Source organism: Silene latifolia, chromosome 4, assembly GCF_048544455.1.
Source record: "Silene latifolia isolate original U9 population chromosome 4, ASM4854445v1, whole genome shotgun sequence".
Lineage (NCBI taxonomy): Eukaryota > Viridiplantae > Streptophyta > Magnoliopsida > Caryophyllales > Caryophyllaceae > Silene > Silene latifolia.
The window spans coordinates 55,500,426-55,517,078 of NC_133529.1; the positions used below are offsets into that span (position 1 = coordinate 55,500,426).

The window sequence follows — 16,653 nt, forward strand, 5'->3', positions numbered from 1 at the left end:
GAGCATGCTTAGAAGTTTGTCTTTTTCTATTTGTCTTATTCATTTGTCCATGACACTTGATAGTGACATGACAATAGACAAAGTCTTACACTAGTTTGTCTTGTGAAGACAAAAAGCAAAAATTAAAGGGGCTAAGACACCTCCCACCCACCGGTTTTGCATAGAGAATTAGAGAGGATTTTTCCTCAATAATTTTATTACTCTCTAATGTTCTAAGAAAACATAAAACCTCTCTCTTGTTCTTCATAAAACCAAGTTTTATGAATCTAATTTGTTCTTATTAATTACTAATAATACTAGTAGTAGTATATGAGTTTTAGTAATCAAATTTAAGGTAAACCACATTATAAACATCTAGTACATGTTCTTTTGTGGGTTTAAGGGATTGTCTTGGGTGCAACTAATTGGAGGGCTTCTAATTTGAAGTCAAGTATGTTCATCCATTAATGGAAAGCTCAAGAACTAACAAGAAGGAGATCTTGTTGGTGCCCAATATGACCGAAATTCATATGGTGAGAAAATGTTTTCTTATCTTCTTTTATTAATGTTTGCATGCATAAAATCCACATTTAATTTTATGACAAATTAATTTCGACATATATAAGTATGTTAGTATGTATACGAATCTACATTTCCTTCAATTGGTATCAGAGCCACGGTTGTTTGCATGCAAATCGGTTAAAAGTTTTTCCGAGTTATAAGAATAACAAATAAAACTTGTAAAATTTGTGTTATTATGAGATATCACGAAATTAATCCATGCATGTTAATATTTCTGGTCCTAAAATGTTTTAGGATATTTTGGTTAATTTTTCGGATTTTTATTGTTCATATTATACTATAATGGCATTTAAATATGATTTTATGAGTAAAAATGTCATTTTTGGTCTAAAATTAGCTATACTTCGAATTTTAAGTTGGTTTTTGGATATGTTGTCACATATATTATTTTGAGATAACCTGTAAATTTTCATAATTTTTGGACTTGTTATGCTCGAAAAATGAATTTTTCATTATTAAATTCGGATTTAGGTGAAAAATAGGTTAATATGAGTTAAATTTCGAATCTGGTCATATAAAATTAATATGTTGTCACATGCAATTTTACAAGATGTGTGTAAAATAATTGGCTATAAAGAAGTCTTTTTGCATGATTTATGAATTTTTGAAGAAAAATAGCATAAATAGTGACATTATTAGTGAAAAATTAATAAATCATAATCTATGACTTAGGAAAAACGTCTAATGTTGCATTTTATTATCTTTTTCAGATCTAAAATTGAAAAGTTAGTGAAAATAATTTTTCCATGTTTTTATGATTATTTTATTAAAAATCGATAAACCGCAACATTGTTTTTCCGGTAAATTTTCGAAATTTTTAACCTAAGATTTTGAACATTATGAGTGTCATGGAAATTTTCCATAATGTTCATGAATTTAAATTTCAAATTTTGAATTTATTTGAAATTTTGTGATTTATTTGAAGTTTAATAGCTTATTTTTGTAATTTTGGTCCATTTATGAACAATTTTATAAAATATGGGTTAGTTATGGTCAAATTATTAGTGAAGACTATATTTTGAGTCCTAAGAGGTTAGGGTAATTAACTTATGCATAAATATGAGTTTATGTATTTTTGTGATTATAAAATGTTGAAATCACGCAAATCCGTAAAAACCGAGTAATATACGATATTGGCTAATTAAAAGGCGATTTAGCATAAAATTGAGCATGTTCATACATATTATAATGCTGCATTTTCTTTATGATTGTCATAATTTTAATTTATGTAATTTTGAATTATGTAATTTTACTTAGTATGGCCTTAGATTTTAATTGGTATTTCCCGAAATGTATGGGAATACCGATTCGGTTGTAATTTTTATTGTGATCTCGTATCACCGTTTTGTAATTTAATAGATTTATTTTATTTTAGTTACATATGTATAATAGGAAATTATGTAATTTATTATGTAATTTTATTCATTCCGGAGTTCCCAAAGACGGATTTCTTCAAGAATGGCGATACATAAAGACGGTGTTACCTCGAGATGCGTGCCACAACCGAAGTTCAAGGGACCAATGGAGTTGGTTTCCGAATATGTAATAGTTAAATAGTTTTTCTATTTTAGGAAAGGCCATACTAGGATTTATTTATTTTATGCTTGCATTTTATTTTATGTCACATGCATCGCTAAATCGCCATAACTAAAACATGCATCCTTATTTCATCGAGTTTATCGACCGTGTCAATTAAAATTATCGTAGTTCACCGCTTTAGTTCACTTAAAACGTGATAGATAATAAATTGACATGACCTCTCGCTAAAACAATTAATTGAGACATAGCCTTACCAAATAGTAGAAACCATGAAAACCTATTTCGTGAGGGAGTGCGCTCGGCTACCCCGGGGTACAAACCTTGTTACGTAGGGGAAGTGGGTGATGAATGTTAATCCACCGAATTCATGTTGATAAGGGATGTATCGGCCACACCGTGCCCAAGTTAATGTGGGTTTGGATAATGGACACATTTATTCGAAATTTGGATTGAACTCAACAAAAGTAATTGATAAGGGTTGCATCGGCTACCCCGTGCCCTTGTTGATGTGTTTTGGGCTATAGATAAACATTAGAGTAAGTTTATCGACCAAGAGTTCTAAAAGTAGAATCGATTAAAAAGTTAATCTACCGAGTTATATTGATGAAGGTTGCATCGGCTACCCCGTGCCTAAGTTGATATGAATTTGGGTCTTGGAATCATTTATCATAGTTGGGTAGAGGTCACTATGTAAATGCTATACTTGTTATTTCAAGTATTTATAAAACGATAAATGGTAAGTTTTCCACTATTCCGTTTTTATATTATTCTATTTCTTTGCCACAATTCATATACGATATCATTTCGATTTTTCAAAATCTCCATTAAAACATCGTAACTAGAGACAAATTTGAATTTTGCTTCTAAAAACCTCAAATGAACCATTGCTAAGGATCTCTTGTAAAGAGTATAGATTAAAGTTATTCATTATCAAACAGGTTTTTGATTCTTGACTAACACATCTACTTAGAATGGATTGTTATTCATATACTTAATTGAATTAAGTACCTTGAAGCGATAAATTATTTTGGTAATTAGTTTTGTCAAGAATTCGTAATTGACCAAAAATAACGCAACCACTTCAATGAAAGTTTTTAAGACTAAAACGAACAAATGAAGAGTGTTCTTCATGAATTCAATTTTGCTTCTCAAAGCAAAGACTCATTGAAATGAGTGGGAGCATTCTCTTAAACCGTTAAGATGAGGACAAGGTTCAAGAAGTAAAGATTATAATGGAATTGATACAAGGTAATGTTAAAGGTAAAGTTGTTGAGAATGACGATACTAAACCTATCAATCCCGACCGATAAGTTTCCATTGTCTTAAATGTTGGACACGAGAAAGGAAACTACCCCAATTATTGAAGAATCAACAAGTTAGTTGTGGGACATCTAATGGGACCTTCTTCGTTAAATGTTTATTTGATTAAACATAAATTTTGCTAGTATTACTTCGTCAATATTAGAAACCGGTGGTGGTTTTCATCATTATGTTTGATACATAGGATGATTAGAATATGACGACTAGCAACAATGAAGTCAAGAGATAGAGTCATAGTGTACTAAATCTAGTTTTCGGGTTTGGAGTTGTACTTAATTGTGACTATTAAGTACATAAACTCTAAATAAGAATACAATTTGTTAAAGATACAAAAGAGGTTTCACTTTTGTGACCATATACACCATGATTTGATGTATGGCTAGCCCATCATCAAGGTGATTATATTCTAAACCAAACTAGAATAATATATCATGAAGATGATGCAAGACTCAAATTGGTAACCCAAGATTAAACCTTAATATTTTGGAATGATGAACGCAAAGAGTTATCGAGTACTCTTGAAACCACTAGATTGTTAATGGTATATGCGTATCTTGTATTCAAAGCAAGATGTCTCGTGCCTTTTTGTTGAAAAGGAGATCGAGGTTATAAATCATTGATCCATAATAGGTTGATCATTCTCTTTTACCAACGATTTAAGTTGACGCTAATGTGTTAACTTAATAAGGTAAATAGAAAATCTTTAAAGAAGTTTAAAGAGTTAAAGAAATCACGATTTAGTCGTGATGGGATTATCAAAGTGAAGACTTTGATATAAGCCAATGAAAATGTGATCTAATATCACAAGTTAATCTCTCTTAGCACGCATTATGAAATAATGTGTGATTGGATAAGAAATCAAACGTTATTCGATATGGTTTGGACTTCAATCAAGTTACTTTGAGTTACTTGATTCTTTTGGGGATTTTATCATTTTTGTCTAAATTATTTTTCCACTAAATCGAATCATATGAGATATGAAATGGTAAGGGTACCACGTTTGTAAGTTTTCACAAGAAACAAATGCTCATTTTTCCCTTTTTAATTATCACGAGTACACCGGGTTTGTGGCTCGTGAAGCTGTCTTTCTGAAATACAAGTTTATTTCTAGAAGACAGAGTGGGAGAAAATTATACAAGAGCCACAAAGAATGTTATGTCGCAAGAAACTGGTCTTTCTTGGCTACATGAGACGTTTTGTGTAAGACGTTGTTTCTTTAAAACCTAGGAGGTTAAATTCGTCACTTGTTAAAGATGATGAATTCATGCTACTTTTAAGAAAGTAAAGAGCTTATAACTTACAAAAGAAATTGGTTGATTCAAGTTGATTACTTCTAGAAAGTAATGAACATATGACTTACATAAGAGTGTTTAAGTCACAACTCAATACAAGGCTTAGAGCCATGAAAATCCGAAACAAAAGGGCTTGATTAGTGACAAAGGGTTTGCACAAATAAAGAGATATTTCAAAGCAAGATTGGTTGCAAAGGGTTTTGCACTAATTGAAATGATTAAGTCTATTTGGATCTTCTTAGGGATTGTGTTTCATCATGAGGTTATGAAATACATAGCGAGTGAATCTAAAACCCACTTCTTCAATAGAAGGAATGTATTCAATACATGTCTTGAGTTTAATAGATTCTTGCAATCCTAAGATAATGTAAAACTTAAGAGAGGGTCTTAAGTAGGACATCAATGAGTTAGAATCAACACTTTGATCTTGTGGTAAAACATTTCTCGATAAGTCGAGAAGTTGTGTTTACACATGGAGTTTAGTGGGAGTTACGGAAGTTTTAATTAGTCTTATATGTGGATGACATATTGATCATTGCGAATGATTTAAGACTTTTGGAGTATTATAATACATCTTTAATATACGGATTTATGAAGATAAATCCACGTGATATTAGCGTCAATAAGAAGTCTTATGTTGATAAGATTCATGACCAGTTCAATTAAATTGAACATATTTGATTGGTTTCATTTGCTTCCGTTGTCGAATCAATTAAAAGGAAATGATGTATAACACTTCATATGCTTTAAGCATGATGAGTTGTTTTCAAAAATCGAATTTAAGTAATCTTTACCAAGTAAGCTATAAAGATTACCCTTAAGTGCTTGCAGAAGCATTAAGGAAGTAAAGCAAAGTGTTTATGATGCAATATTGTGTAAGGGTGTTACACAAGTGACAATTGACAATTGAGATTGCGCATGGTTTCCGACAAAACCATAATCAAAACACACTAGGATGGTTAAGATACCATTGTGGCAATGTTAATTAAGAAGTAGATTTTCTAGAATCGTTCTAGGCAATAAAGAACAATGAGAGATTTTTATAACGGAAATTGAGTACACTTGCGATCATGAGATGTGCAAGAAAGATGAGTCCCGCACACTGTGAAAACAGTGGGAGCTATTCTTAGGCTAGAGGGCGTATGTCTTGATTGGATCTCGACACGTACTCAGAAAGTTTTGTAATGCAAATGTATACATTACAAAGGAAAACGAGTATGTAGTGAGGTTGAGTAAGGTACAAGAAATTGATAAAACCTACTAACCAAAGCCTTCTCAAAGGCTAAACATGATGAGTCATGTCATTTCAATTGAATTGAAATGAACAACTATGTACAAGATCAAATTAGATTATAGAACATGAAATAGTAATCAGGCATTGACTATTCATATGTGATAATCGCATTTGTCGTTCGAGTTTTACTTTAAAACTCTTTTATTATACTTTGTTACATCCAAACAGGTTGTAGAGACAATTGAACCCCGTTAAAGTGAACACGGATTAGCATGGTATTCGCCCATAGTCACTTATATGAGGTGACGTCTCGAAGTGACTAGAGTGTGAAGCGATTGATGGCAAGTTCAAGTGCCATAGAGTCATGTGAGATGACTAGTCGATCACATAGGCAGACTGTTATGAACACTTTGTCGGGCAGTGACCGCTTATAGAGTTCTGGCAAATTTATAAAGCCTGGTCGTGGCGAGAGCTACTATAGTATTCTAATGAGTCGATTCTTTGACTAAAGACTATTCGCCTAAGATGGCACGATTTCGATTAACTTTGATTTGTGTTACTACGACCTTCGTAAATGGGGTCAAATGGGCATATTTTGGGTTATGATGGTGTGGCTAGTCGAAGGGAATAAGTGCGATAGGAATTGTCCACCCCTTGTCGGGGTTAAAACAATATCTCAGGGCCACTCGAGGAGTAATGAATCGGAAATACGTGGCCACGCTCGGAAGGTATCTATGGTAGATAAATTCCGGTCAATCGATTATTCTCCGGATCGAGGAAACCACTCTCGATATGATCACTTGCAAGTACGACCCGAAAGACACCTTGCATTGAGTGGGAGATAGTAATAGGACAAGAGAATTGGTGACGCACACTTGTCGAGGACAAGTGGGAGATTGTTGGGAAATGTGTCCTCAACAATAGTGCGATCACATGATTTAAATATCATTATTAAATCTCATTTCAAGAATACGGAAGGGATGATACATAATATATGTAGTCAACTGGTCCACACATATCGGTAATGATTGGCTGGCTAGAATTTGACATTACTGTCGTGAGACGGTGGTGATCAGTTGATCCCTTGAGGTCACACCTAAAGGACGATTCCCTTAATTGAAAAGGTTAATTAGTTGTATGCCGATACAGATTAATTAATTCCTTAAAATTGAACAAATTATTATCATAAGAGAGAAAAATGACATCTTATTATAATGTGATTAAATAAGATTTTATTTAGTAATTTAAGAAGTTATATTACTAATATTAATCGGTGTTTGCGAAACATGCGAGATGAGAATGATAAGTTAGTTATAATTACAAGATATTGTGAATTATACTAACTAGTAATTAAATGACCATTTTATGAGAAAGTAATTTTATATTACTAGTCAATTTGTTAAATATGATTTATTTAATTTATAAATGATATTTAATTTGTTAAATATGCATTTTAAATTAAAACATGACATAAGACATGTCACATGTCACATGACATACAATTGTACAATTGAGAAAAATAAAATGGACTCCATATTACAACTTAGAAACCGAAATATGGGTGAGCATGCTTAGAAGTTTGTCTTTTTCTATTTGTCTTATTCATTTGTCCATGACACTTAATAGTGACATGACAATAGACAAAGTCTTACACTAGTTTGTCTTGTGAAGACAAAAAGCAAAAATTAAAGGGGCTAAGACACCTCCCACCCACCGGTTTTGCATAGAGAATTAGAGAGGATTTTTCCTCAATAATTTTATTACTCTCTAATGTTCTAAGAAAACATAAAACCTCTCTCTTGTTCTTCATAAAACCAAGTTTTATGAATCTAATTTGTTCTTATTAATTACTAATAATACTAGTAGTAGTATATGAGTTTTAGTAATCAAATTTAAGGTAAACCACATTATAAACATCTAGTACATGTTCTTTTGTGGGTTTAAGGGATTGTCTTGGGTGCAACTAATTGGAGGGCTTCTAATTTGAAGTCAAGTATGTTCATCCATTAATGGAAAGCTCAAGAACTAACAAGAAGGAGATCTTGTTGGTGCCCAATATGACCGAAATTCATATGGTGAGAAAATGTTTTCTTATCTTCTTTTATTAATGTTTGCATGCATAAAATCCACATTTAATTTTATGACAAATTAATTTCGACATATATGAGTATGTTAGTATGTATACGAATCTACATTTCCTTCATAATTCACTACTCATCACCCCTCTTCTTTCATTCACTTGTTCATATCTCTTTCAATCTTCGTTCAAAACTAAAGATATCTCTTGTTTCAAATCATAATAGGAGGCCGGGAACATCAGGTCGTTCTCGGGCTACACGACAGCGATGGAGTGCTACGAGCGGCTGTCGGCGGAGGAGCGCGCCATGATCGAGCGCGGAGCGTTCGGTGCTTTAGTGAAGGCCTGAAGGGATATCGCCAAGAGGAAGCTGCGGGCTAACCTTAGCCTGGTCCGCGCTTTCTTGGACCGATTCTGGGATACGACTTCCACGTTTCACATACCTTTTGGTGAGGTGGGAGTCACTCTGGAGGACTACGGCATGATTTCTGGCCTGCCGTTCGGGAATGAGGCGGTGGAGTGGCCGGAGACTGCCATGAGGGTGGACTCGGCCGAGGCTAGGAGGTTGATCGGCTGGAACTTGTCGCCGAGTGTAACACCCCCATTTATTTAAGAGTCTTAACTAGACCTTCCCAAATAAATAAGGTTGTTACCATCTCGGTTACCCGAGGTAGTACATATCGTAAGACGACAACTGAAGTACTTTATTAAAGAAATAACTATTTTAGTCTTATTACAAATAAAACCGTCTTTCGCATGAAATAATAAATGTACGGTACAACTGATAACTACTGGTTATTCGCAACTAAAAATAAATAAAGAATCAGGTGAATGACGCCTAGCCCTCCAAATGATCCGTCCGACCCCATCACGCATCCCAAGGCAATATCAACCAACCTGTAAATTAATCTGCTCCCCAATATGACAAGAAAACATCATATGGATCATCACAGGTGGTTTTAAGAGAGACAAAAGAAATAAACCACGTCAACTAATGTTGAGCAGGAAATCTTAAACAACGGTAAGACAAAATTCTTTAAATAAATACAGCGGAAGCTCTCATAATTATTAAATAAAGTTTCATATCACGATATTAATAAATCACAGTATACGGCGCAACGGCCAGCTGACTCAGCGGTCAACTTCTATAACTCAATATGCACGGCACGACGGCCAGCTGACTCGGCGGTCAACTTCTATAACTCAATGAACACGGCACGACGGCCAGCTGACTCAGCGGTCAGCTTCTATAACTCAATTTCCAATACTAACAGCTCGTAAATAACTTTACATACAGAGAATGCTCATTCACCACTTACGAGAATTGAAATTATCCAGCCAGTATAAATGTGCGTACAAGAACAACACTTAAGTAGTAGTCGGTCAGGATTCCCTACCTTTTCAGCAAATATTCCGTCTCAGCACACAATGATTAAAATGACTCTTCTACGAACCTTTCACCTAATACCAAGTAATAACATATAATCAAATGATAATTCCTCCAAAAATTAATCTAGTCTAAATCAAAATCTCATAAACTAAATGTAACCAAGATGGTTGAACGGCCATTACTAGCACTTTGAGCAAATAATTTACATTCCCTCAACAGCAGCTTAAAATTCAAAGGCAACCAATATTATTTAACAAAGTCACAGTCATCACAAAATTTGTGATTATACCCCCTGACCAAGACAATTGCTAGTAATTAATCTATAGTTCCTACACACAATAAGCTAACCCATTACTAAATCAGTCCCTCAACTCTCAAGGTATGGCAGCAGTGCAACACCCATGAATCCACCCGGTCGAGTCATAGCCACCCCTGTCGAGTACCACACAGCCGAGTACAACCCAGCCGAGTCACCCACGGTTAGAATAAGTCGGATTTTCTTTCATCACAAACATAAATAAATCTCTAATAGTAGTAAGCTAATCCTGCAACTTCCTTTTTCCAATTCGTCCTAAACAGCTATAAACGGTATAAAAGGAATTGACATGGTTTTACCCCCAATCACTACCCCAATAACAACAATTAAACTAATTATAAGGATTAGATTAAACTTACGATGAAGCGGAATGAATAAAAGTCGGTACTTGTCTCACAAAACTCGTACTTCCGTCCTTCGTCGCTCCTCGTCGCACTCGCCAAACCCTTTGTCCCTTATTTTATGTTCTTTTGAGTTTGGATGGTATATGCGTGAAAACAAAGTGCTTAGATTGGGGTTTAGCTTGTCATTTATATAGTACAACTTGGGCTCGTCCACCCGAGTTGCCATTCGGTGGCCCAAAGTCAATTTTCCTTTTTTTTTTTTTTTTTCTTTCTTTTATATATTATTATTATTATTATTATTATTATTATTATCTTCTTTACCAATTAATGGTAATTCTCACTTATTTCCGACCTAGTCTTGACCTTTGACAACGTTGACTTGACCATAAGTACGAGGTATTACAATCTTCCCCCCTTAAAAAGAACTTCGTCCCCGAAGTTCATGCCACTCCAAGAACAACTACTAGCTTAAGAACTCAGTATACATATATTCAACGAAGTACTCAAATAGTTCAAAAAGCTAGCATAGTGTAATGAAAAGGTCATGCTGTGACATCATACCCCCTAAAAACATGGTGACGTCCTCGTAACCAAGTTCATACCTGTTAAAATAGTTGAGGGTATCGTTCTCTCATAGCTGCCTCAACCTCCCAAGTTGCTTCCTCTACATTGTGGTGAGACCAGAGTACCTTTACCAGTCTTGTTTCCCCATTCCTTGTGCTTCTTACCTTGTGATCCAAAATCTCTTTAGGAACTTCTTCATATGTCAGAGAATCATCTAGTTGCACACTTTCCGGCTCAATCACGTGAGATGGGTCACTCACATACTTTCTCAGCTGAGAAACATGGAACACGTTATGGACCCTATCAAGTACCGGAGGTAGTGCTAAACGATAAGCTACTTCTCCCACCCGACTCAAAATCTCATACGGTCCAATGAATTTTGGGCTCAGCTTCCCGCGCTTCCCAAATCTCATAACACCACGCATTGGAGATACTTTTAAAAGAACTTTATCTCCCACCTCAAACCCAATATCACTTCTGCGCAAATCTGCATAACTCTTTTGTCTATCCTGCGCTGCTTTCATCTTTTGCCTGATCACTTGTATCTGCTCTATCATATCCTGAATCATCTGAGGTCCCAACACTACTGCCTCAGTCGAATCATCCCAACAAACTGGGCTTCTACACTTCCTCCCATATAATGCTTCAAAAGGTGCCATTCCTATACTAGCATGGTAACTATTATTATAGGAAAATTCTATCAAATCTAGTCGGTCTTCCCAAGATCCCCCAAACTCCATTACACATGCTCGCAACATATCTTCTAGTGTTTGGATAGTGCGCTCTGTCTGACCATCTGTTGCCGGATGAAATGCGGTACTCATTTTTAGCTCTGTTCCTAAGGATTCTTGCAACTCTTGCCAAAACTTAGATATAAATCTTGAATCTCTGTCGGACACTATATCCTTGGGTACACCATGTAGCTTAAGAACGTGCTTTGTATAAGCCTTTGCCAAGTCAGCCTTGCTCCAAGTATCTTTCATTGGAATAAAATGTGCTGTCTTTGTCAGACGATCTACAATTACCCATATCATGTTGTTCCCCTTCTGAGTCCTTGGTAGTCCTACAATGAAGTCCATTGATATAGACTCCCACTTCCATCCAGGTACACTTAAGGATTGTACCTTCCCTTGAGGCCTCTTGTGCTCACCTTTCACCTTCTGACATACCAAGCATTTGGACACATACTCTGCCACCTCCCTCTTCATTCCTAGCCACCAAAATGTCTTCTTCAGATCCTTATACAATTTATCTCCTCCTGGGTGCACAGAATATGGAGTTGCATGTGCTTCAATCATTATCTTTCTCTTCAAACCCTCATTTGCTGGCACACACCATCTCCCTTCAAACCTCAAACTACCATCAGAAAACACCGAAAATCTCGTTGCTTCTCCTGCTTCCACGGCCTTCCTCCATTCAGCCAGTCTAGGATCTTCGACTTGCATTACTCGAATCTCTTCATATAACTCAGGCTCCATGGTTAAATCTCCCAAGCCATCTCCCTTTCTGATCACATGGATTCCCATCTTTTCTACTTCATCCCTCAACTTCAATCGTGACAAAACAGTACACAAAGAGTGCACAGATTTCCGACTTAATGCATCTGCTACTACGTTTGCCTTTCCTTCGTGGTATACAATCTCCATATCATAGTCTCCAATCAGCTCGATCCACCTTCGCTGTCTCATATTCAGCTCCTTCTGAGTGTAGATATATTTCAGGCTCTTGTGATTTGAAAATACTTTAAAGGTTGCCCCATACAAGTAGTGCCTCCAAATTTTTAGTGCAAATACCACCGCTCCCAATTCTAAATCATGGGTTGGGTAATTCTCTTCATATGGCTTCAACTGTCTTGAAGCATATGCTATCACCTTGCCTTTCTGCATTAGTACACAACCCGGTCCATTCTTTGAAGCATCGTATACACTTCAAATCCTTCACTTCCCTACGGTAAATCTAACACGGGAGAGTGTGGTAAGGCGATCCTTTAAAGTTTGGAATGCTGCCTCACAACTCTCATCCCACTTGAAACGATTTTCCTTCCTCATTAGGGCCGTGATAGGTCTTGCAATTTTGGAGAAGTCTTTAACAAACCTCCGATAGTAACCTGCCAGACCCAGAAAACTTCGAATCTCTGCCACATTTTTCGGTGCCTTCCAGTTAGACACTGCCTCAATCTTGCTAGGGTCCACAGACACTCCTTCCTTTGATATCACATGACCCAAAAATGCTACTTTCTCCAACCAGAACTCACATTTGCTCAAACTTAGCATACAAAGTTTGGTTATCTCGCAATGTTTTTGCAGAACAAGTCTTAAATGCTCCTCATGCTCTTCTTTAGTTTTAGAATATACTAGAATGTCATCAATAAAGACAACCACGAATCGATCCAAGTAGGGACTAAATACCCGGTTCATCAGGTCCATAAACACTGCCGGTGCATTAGTTAACCCAAAAGGCATAACAATGAATTCATAATGTCCATATCGTGTCCTGAAAGCGGTCTTTGGTATATCTGCATCCTTTATTCTCAGTTGATGGTACCCCGATCTCAAATCTATCTTTGAAAAGACACCAGCTCCACTCAGCTGATCAAAAAGGTCATCAATACGAGGTAGAGGGTATCTATTCTTGATAGTCACATTATTTAGTTCTCTGTAATCTATACAAAGCCTAAAACTTCCATCTTTCTTCTTGACAAATAATACGGGTGCTCCCCAAGGTGATACACTAGGACGGATATAGCCCTTGTCCAACAACTCATGTAGCTGCTTCTTCAGTTCTTCTAATTCTTTCGGTCCCATCCGGTAAGGAGCCTTAGAAATAGGTCCCGTTCCCGGCTTAAGCTCTACGCTGAAATCAATTGTTCTCTTCGGCGGCAGACCTGGCAATTCTTCTGGGAATACATCTTCAAATTCACGTACCACTGATATCTCTTGTGCTGCCAAACCTTCCTCTCGCACATCTCGAACATGGCACAAAATCAACTGGTCTCCCTTCCTCATACAAGACTTTAAGGTAGGAGTTGAGATGAGCTTCACCCTAGGCTTAACCACAAACCCCTTATAAGACACCCTCACTCCCTTAGGTCCCCTTAATGTCACTCTCCTTTGATAGCAATCAATCTTAGCCTTATATTTACTCAAGCAATCCATCCCGAAGACTTTTTTAAATCCATCTAACGGGAAGTCTATAAGGTTTACAAATAATTCCACTCCCCTTATAATTATGCACACATCCCTATACAGTTTGTCACATTGGACAATCTCTCCTGATGGTATTATTACATCCTCATCTATTACATCAAATAATTTAAGCTTTAACTTCTTAGCATGGGTACTAGCTATAAATGAGTTACTAGATCCCGAATCAAACAAGACAAAAGATGGTTTAGAGTTTACTAGAAATGTACCCGTAACCACGTGTGCATCCTTTTCTGCTGTCTTCTGGTCCATCATAAACAATTTACCGCACGCTTTTCTTTTCGTACCCGGATCAGATCTTGGCTGAACCCGGCTGCATTTTTGGTGAGTTCAGTAGCTTCCATTGTTGTACCTTTGATATCCTCCACCTCCATTGTTCTGGTTAGAGTTACTAAAGCTTTTTGTATTATTCCATCTTCCCCCATTACGATTACTCCCTACACTTGGTGCAGATGATCTAGAATAGCTTCCTTGACTTCCACCTCCTGGGCCTTGAGTTGAATTATGCCAACACTCATAGGCTCGGTGTCCTGGCTTCCCACACTTGTAGCATAGTACTGTTTGACCGTTACAGTCTTTTCCGGGATGATTCTTACCACACCCTTTACAGTGATGAGTCCTCACTCCTGACCCACGATTCCAACTACCACCAGACCCAGAACTACCACCACCGTACCCTCCAAATGATTGGTTCCTTGACTGCCCATAATTCCCCTTCTTATTGCTTTGACTTCCTACATCACTTTCTGCCTTTCTCTTCTCCTTCTGGTTCAGTTCCTTCTCTTTAGCCATTGCTATCACCCTCTCGGCGTTACTGCTCTCTCATAAACACTCTTCACGAGTTGAAGGTACTCCAGTGGCATTTTCGCATGATTTCTAGTGTGAGTCCCTTCTCGAACCGTCTTTGCCAACATCTCTTCACTCATGTTCAAGTCGGCCACATAAGTAGATAGCTCCCAGAACTTATTATGATATGCAGCTACTGTCATACCGTCTGTCATAGCAAACAGGTCAAATTCAGCCCTTAGTTGACTGCGTACGTGTTCTGGAACATACTCGATCTTTAGCTCTCCTTTGAAATCCTCCCAGCTAAGCAACCTACCTTCAGACTCCACATAAAACTCCCTCATTTTTGTTTTGTTATTCGACCACCACACTCCAGCCTTACCCCGCAGATAGAAGGCTGCCTGATCTATCTTCATATCCTCAGGGCATCCCACAGCATCAAAAATATTGTCCATCTCTCTTATCCACTCATCCAGCAGATTTGGTGCGCCGGTTCCTTCAAACTTTACAGGACGGTGACGGGCAATTGCTGTGTTGATGGCATGCGCATCAACCACTCTTTCAGTGCCTCTACTAACTGCCCTCAGGGCCTCCCTCAATAGCTCAATCTCTTCCCTCATCTTAGCAATCTCCTCTGCGGTCATTTGAGTTTCTTCAGTAGCAACAACATTCTTCTTAGCCATTATATCTTTTCAAAATGAATAAACAAATTATAAATACGAGTTTAGAAATCCTGCAATCACAACTAATAGAGGGTCGTGCCGTGGCAGGTCGTTCCCTTTCTCTCTCGGCCAATGTCTAGTTATAATTACATCGCTACTTCCTTGGCTTCTATCCTAGGTCCGTAGTGCACATATTCACGGTACAAATATCTAATACAATCCAATTACCAAATAAAATTTATATATATAATCATTATGCAGTTTCTCATCCTAGTTCACATCTTATGGCATATTATACTTCATTACGGAAATTTAAATTCTTAACCATGTTCACCGAATGCTTACTATGATTCCACCTCAATATAACTACACACTTCTTTATTACTTTCACAATAAACAAAGCGGTATAGCAAGCAATACACCAATACTTCTACTTACCCATACTCTTCCTCTCCCGCGGTGACCGGTTCGAAACTGAGAGGGCCTGGGTTCTGGAATGAGGGGCCCTTCTCATCCAAAACCAATTAGAAGGGCTCCTAACAGTTTCTACCCGGGTTCATTTTATTAGACTCTCCTATGTTCATTATTCATTTGTTTCATCCTCAGGTCGTCGCTCTGATACCACTTTGTAACACCCTCATTTATTTAAGAGTCTTAACTAGACCTTCCCAAATAAATAAGGTTGTTACCATCTCGGTTACCCGAGGTAGTACATATCGTAAGACGACAACTGAAGTACTTTATTAAAGAAATAACTATTTTAGTCTTATTACAAATAAAACCGTCTTTCGCATGAAATAATAAATGTACGGTACAACTGATAACTACTGGTTATTCGCAACTAAAAATAAATAAAGAATCAGGTGAATGACGCCTAGCCCTCCAAATGATCCGTCCGACCCCATCACGCATCCCAAGGCAATATCAACCAACCTGTAAATTAATCTGCTCCCCAATATGACAAGAAAACATCATATGGATCATCACAGGTGGTTTTAAGAGAGACAAAAGAAATAAACCACGTCAACTAATGTTGAGCAGGAAATCTTAAACAACGGTAAGACAAAATTCTTTAAATAAATACAGCGGAAGCTCTCATAATTATTAAATAAAGTTTCATATCACGATATTAATAAATCACAGTATACGGCGCAACGGCCAGCTGACTCGGTCAACTTCTATAACTCAATATGCACGGCACGACGGCCAGCTGACTCGGCGATCAACTTCTATAACTCAATGAACACGGCACGACGGCCAGCTGACTCAGCGGTCAGCTTCTATAACTCAATTTCCAATACTAACAGCTCGTAAATAACTTTACATACAGAGAATGCTCATTCACCACTTACGAGAATTGAAATT

General features: G+C 36.9%; 1 protein-coding gene and 1 long non-coding RNA gene across 2 annotated transcripts; both read right to left on the bottom strand.

The window, feature by feature from the left end:
- Positions 1 to 8,830: 8,830 nt before the first annotated feature.
- LOC141652250 (uncharacterized) lies at positions 8,831 to 10,144 on the bottom strand. Its single transcript, XR_012547076.1, has 3 exons — positions 10,089 to 10,144; positions 9,421 to 9,484; positions 8,831 to 8,932 (listed from the first exon to the last, which is right to left on the bottom strand). It is a non-coding gene; the product is annotated as an uncharacterized LOC141652250 (long non-coding RNA).
- Positions 10,145 to 14,637: 4,493 nt separating this feature from the next.
- Positions 14,638 to 15,309, bottom strand: LOC141651523 (uncharacterized). Its single transcript, XM_074459231.1, has one exon. It carries the CDS (start codon positions 15,307 to 15,309, stop codon positions 14,638 to 14,640), a length of 672 nt encoding a protein of 223 aa, XP_074315332.1.
- Positions 15,310 to 16,653: the final 1,344 nt, after the last annotated feature.

Bases quoted from the DNA above. Each gene is read 5' to 3' on its own strand.
- LOC141651523 (XM_074459231.1), bottom strand. From the start codon at position 15,309: ATGGCTAAGAAGAATGTTGTTGCTACTGAAGAAACTCAAATGACCGCA.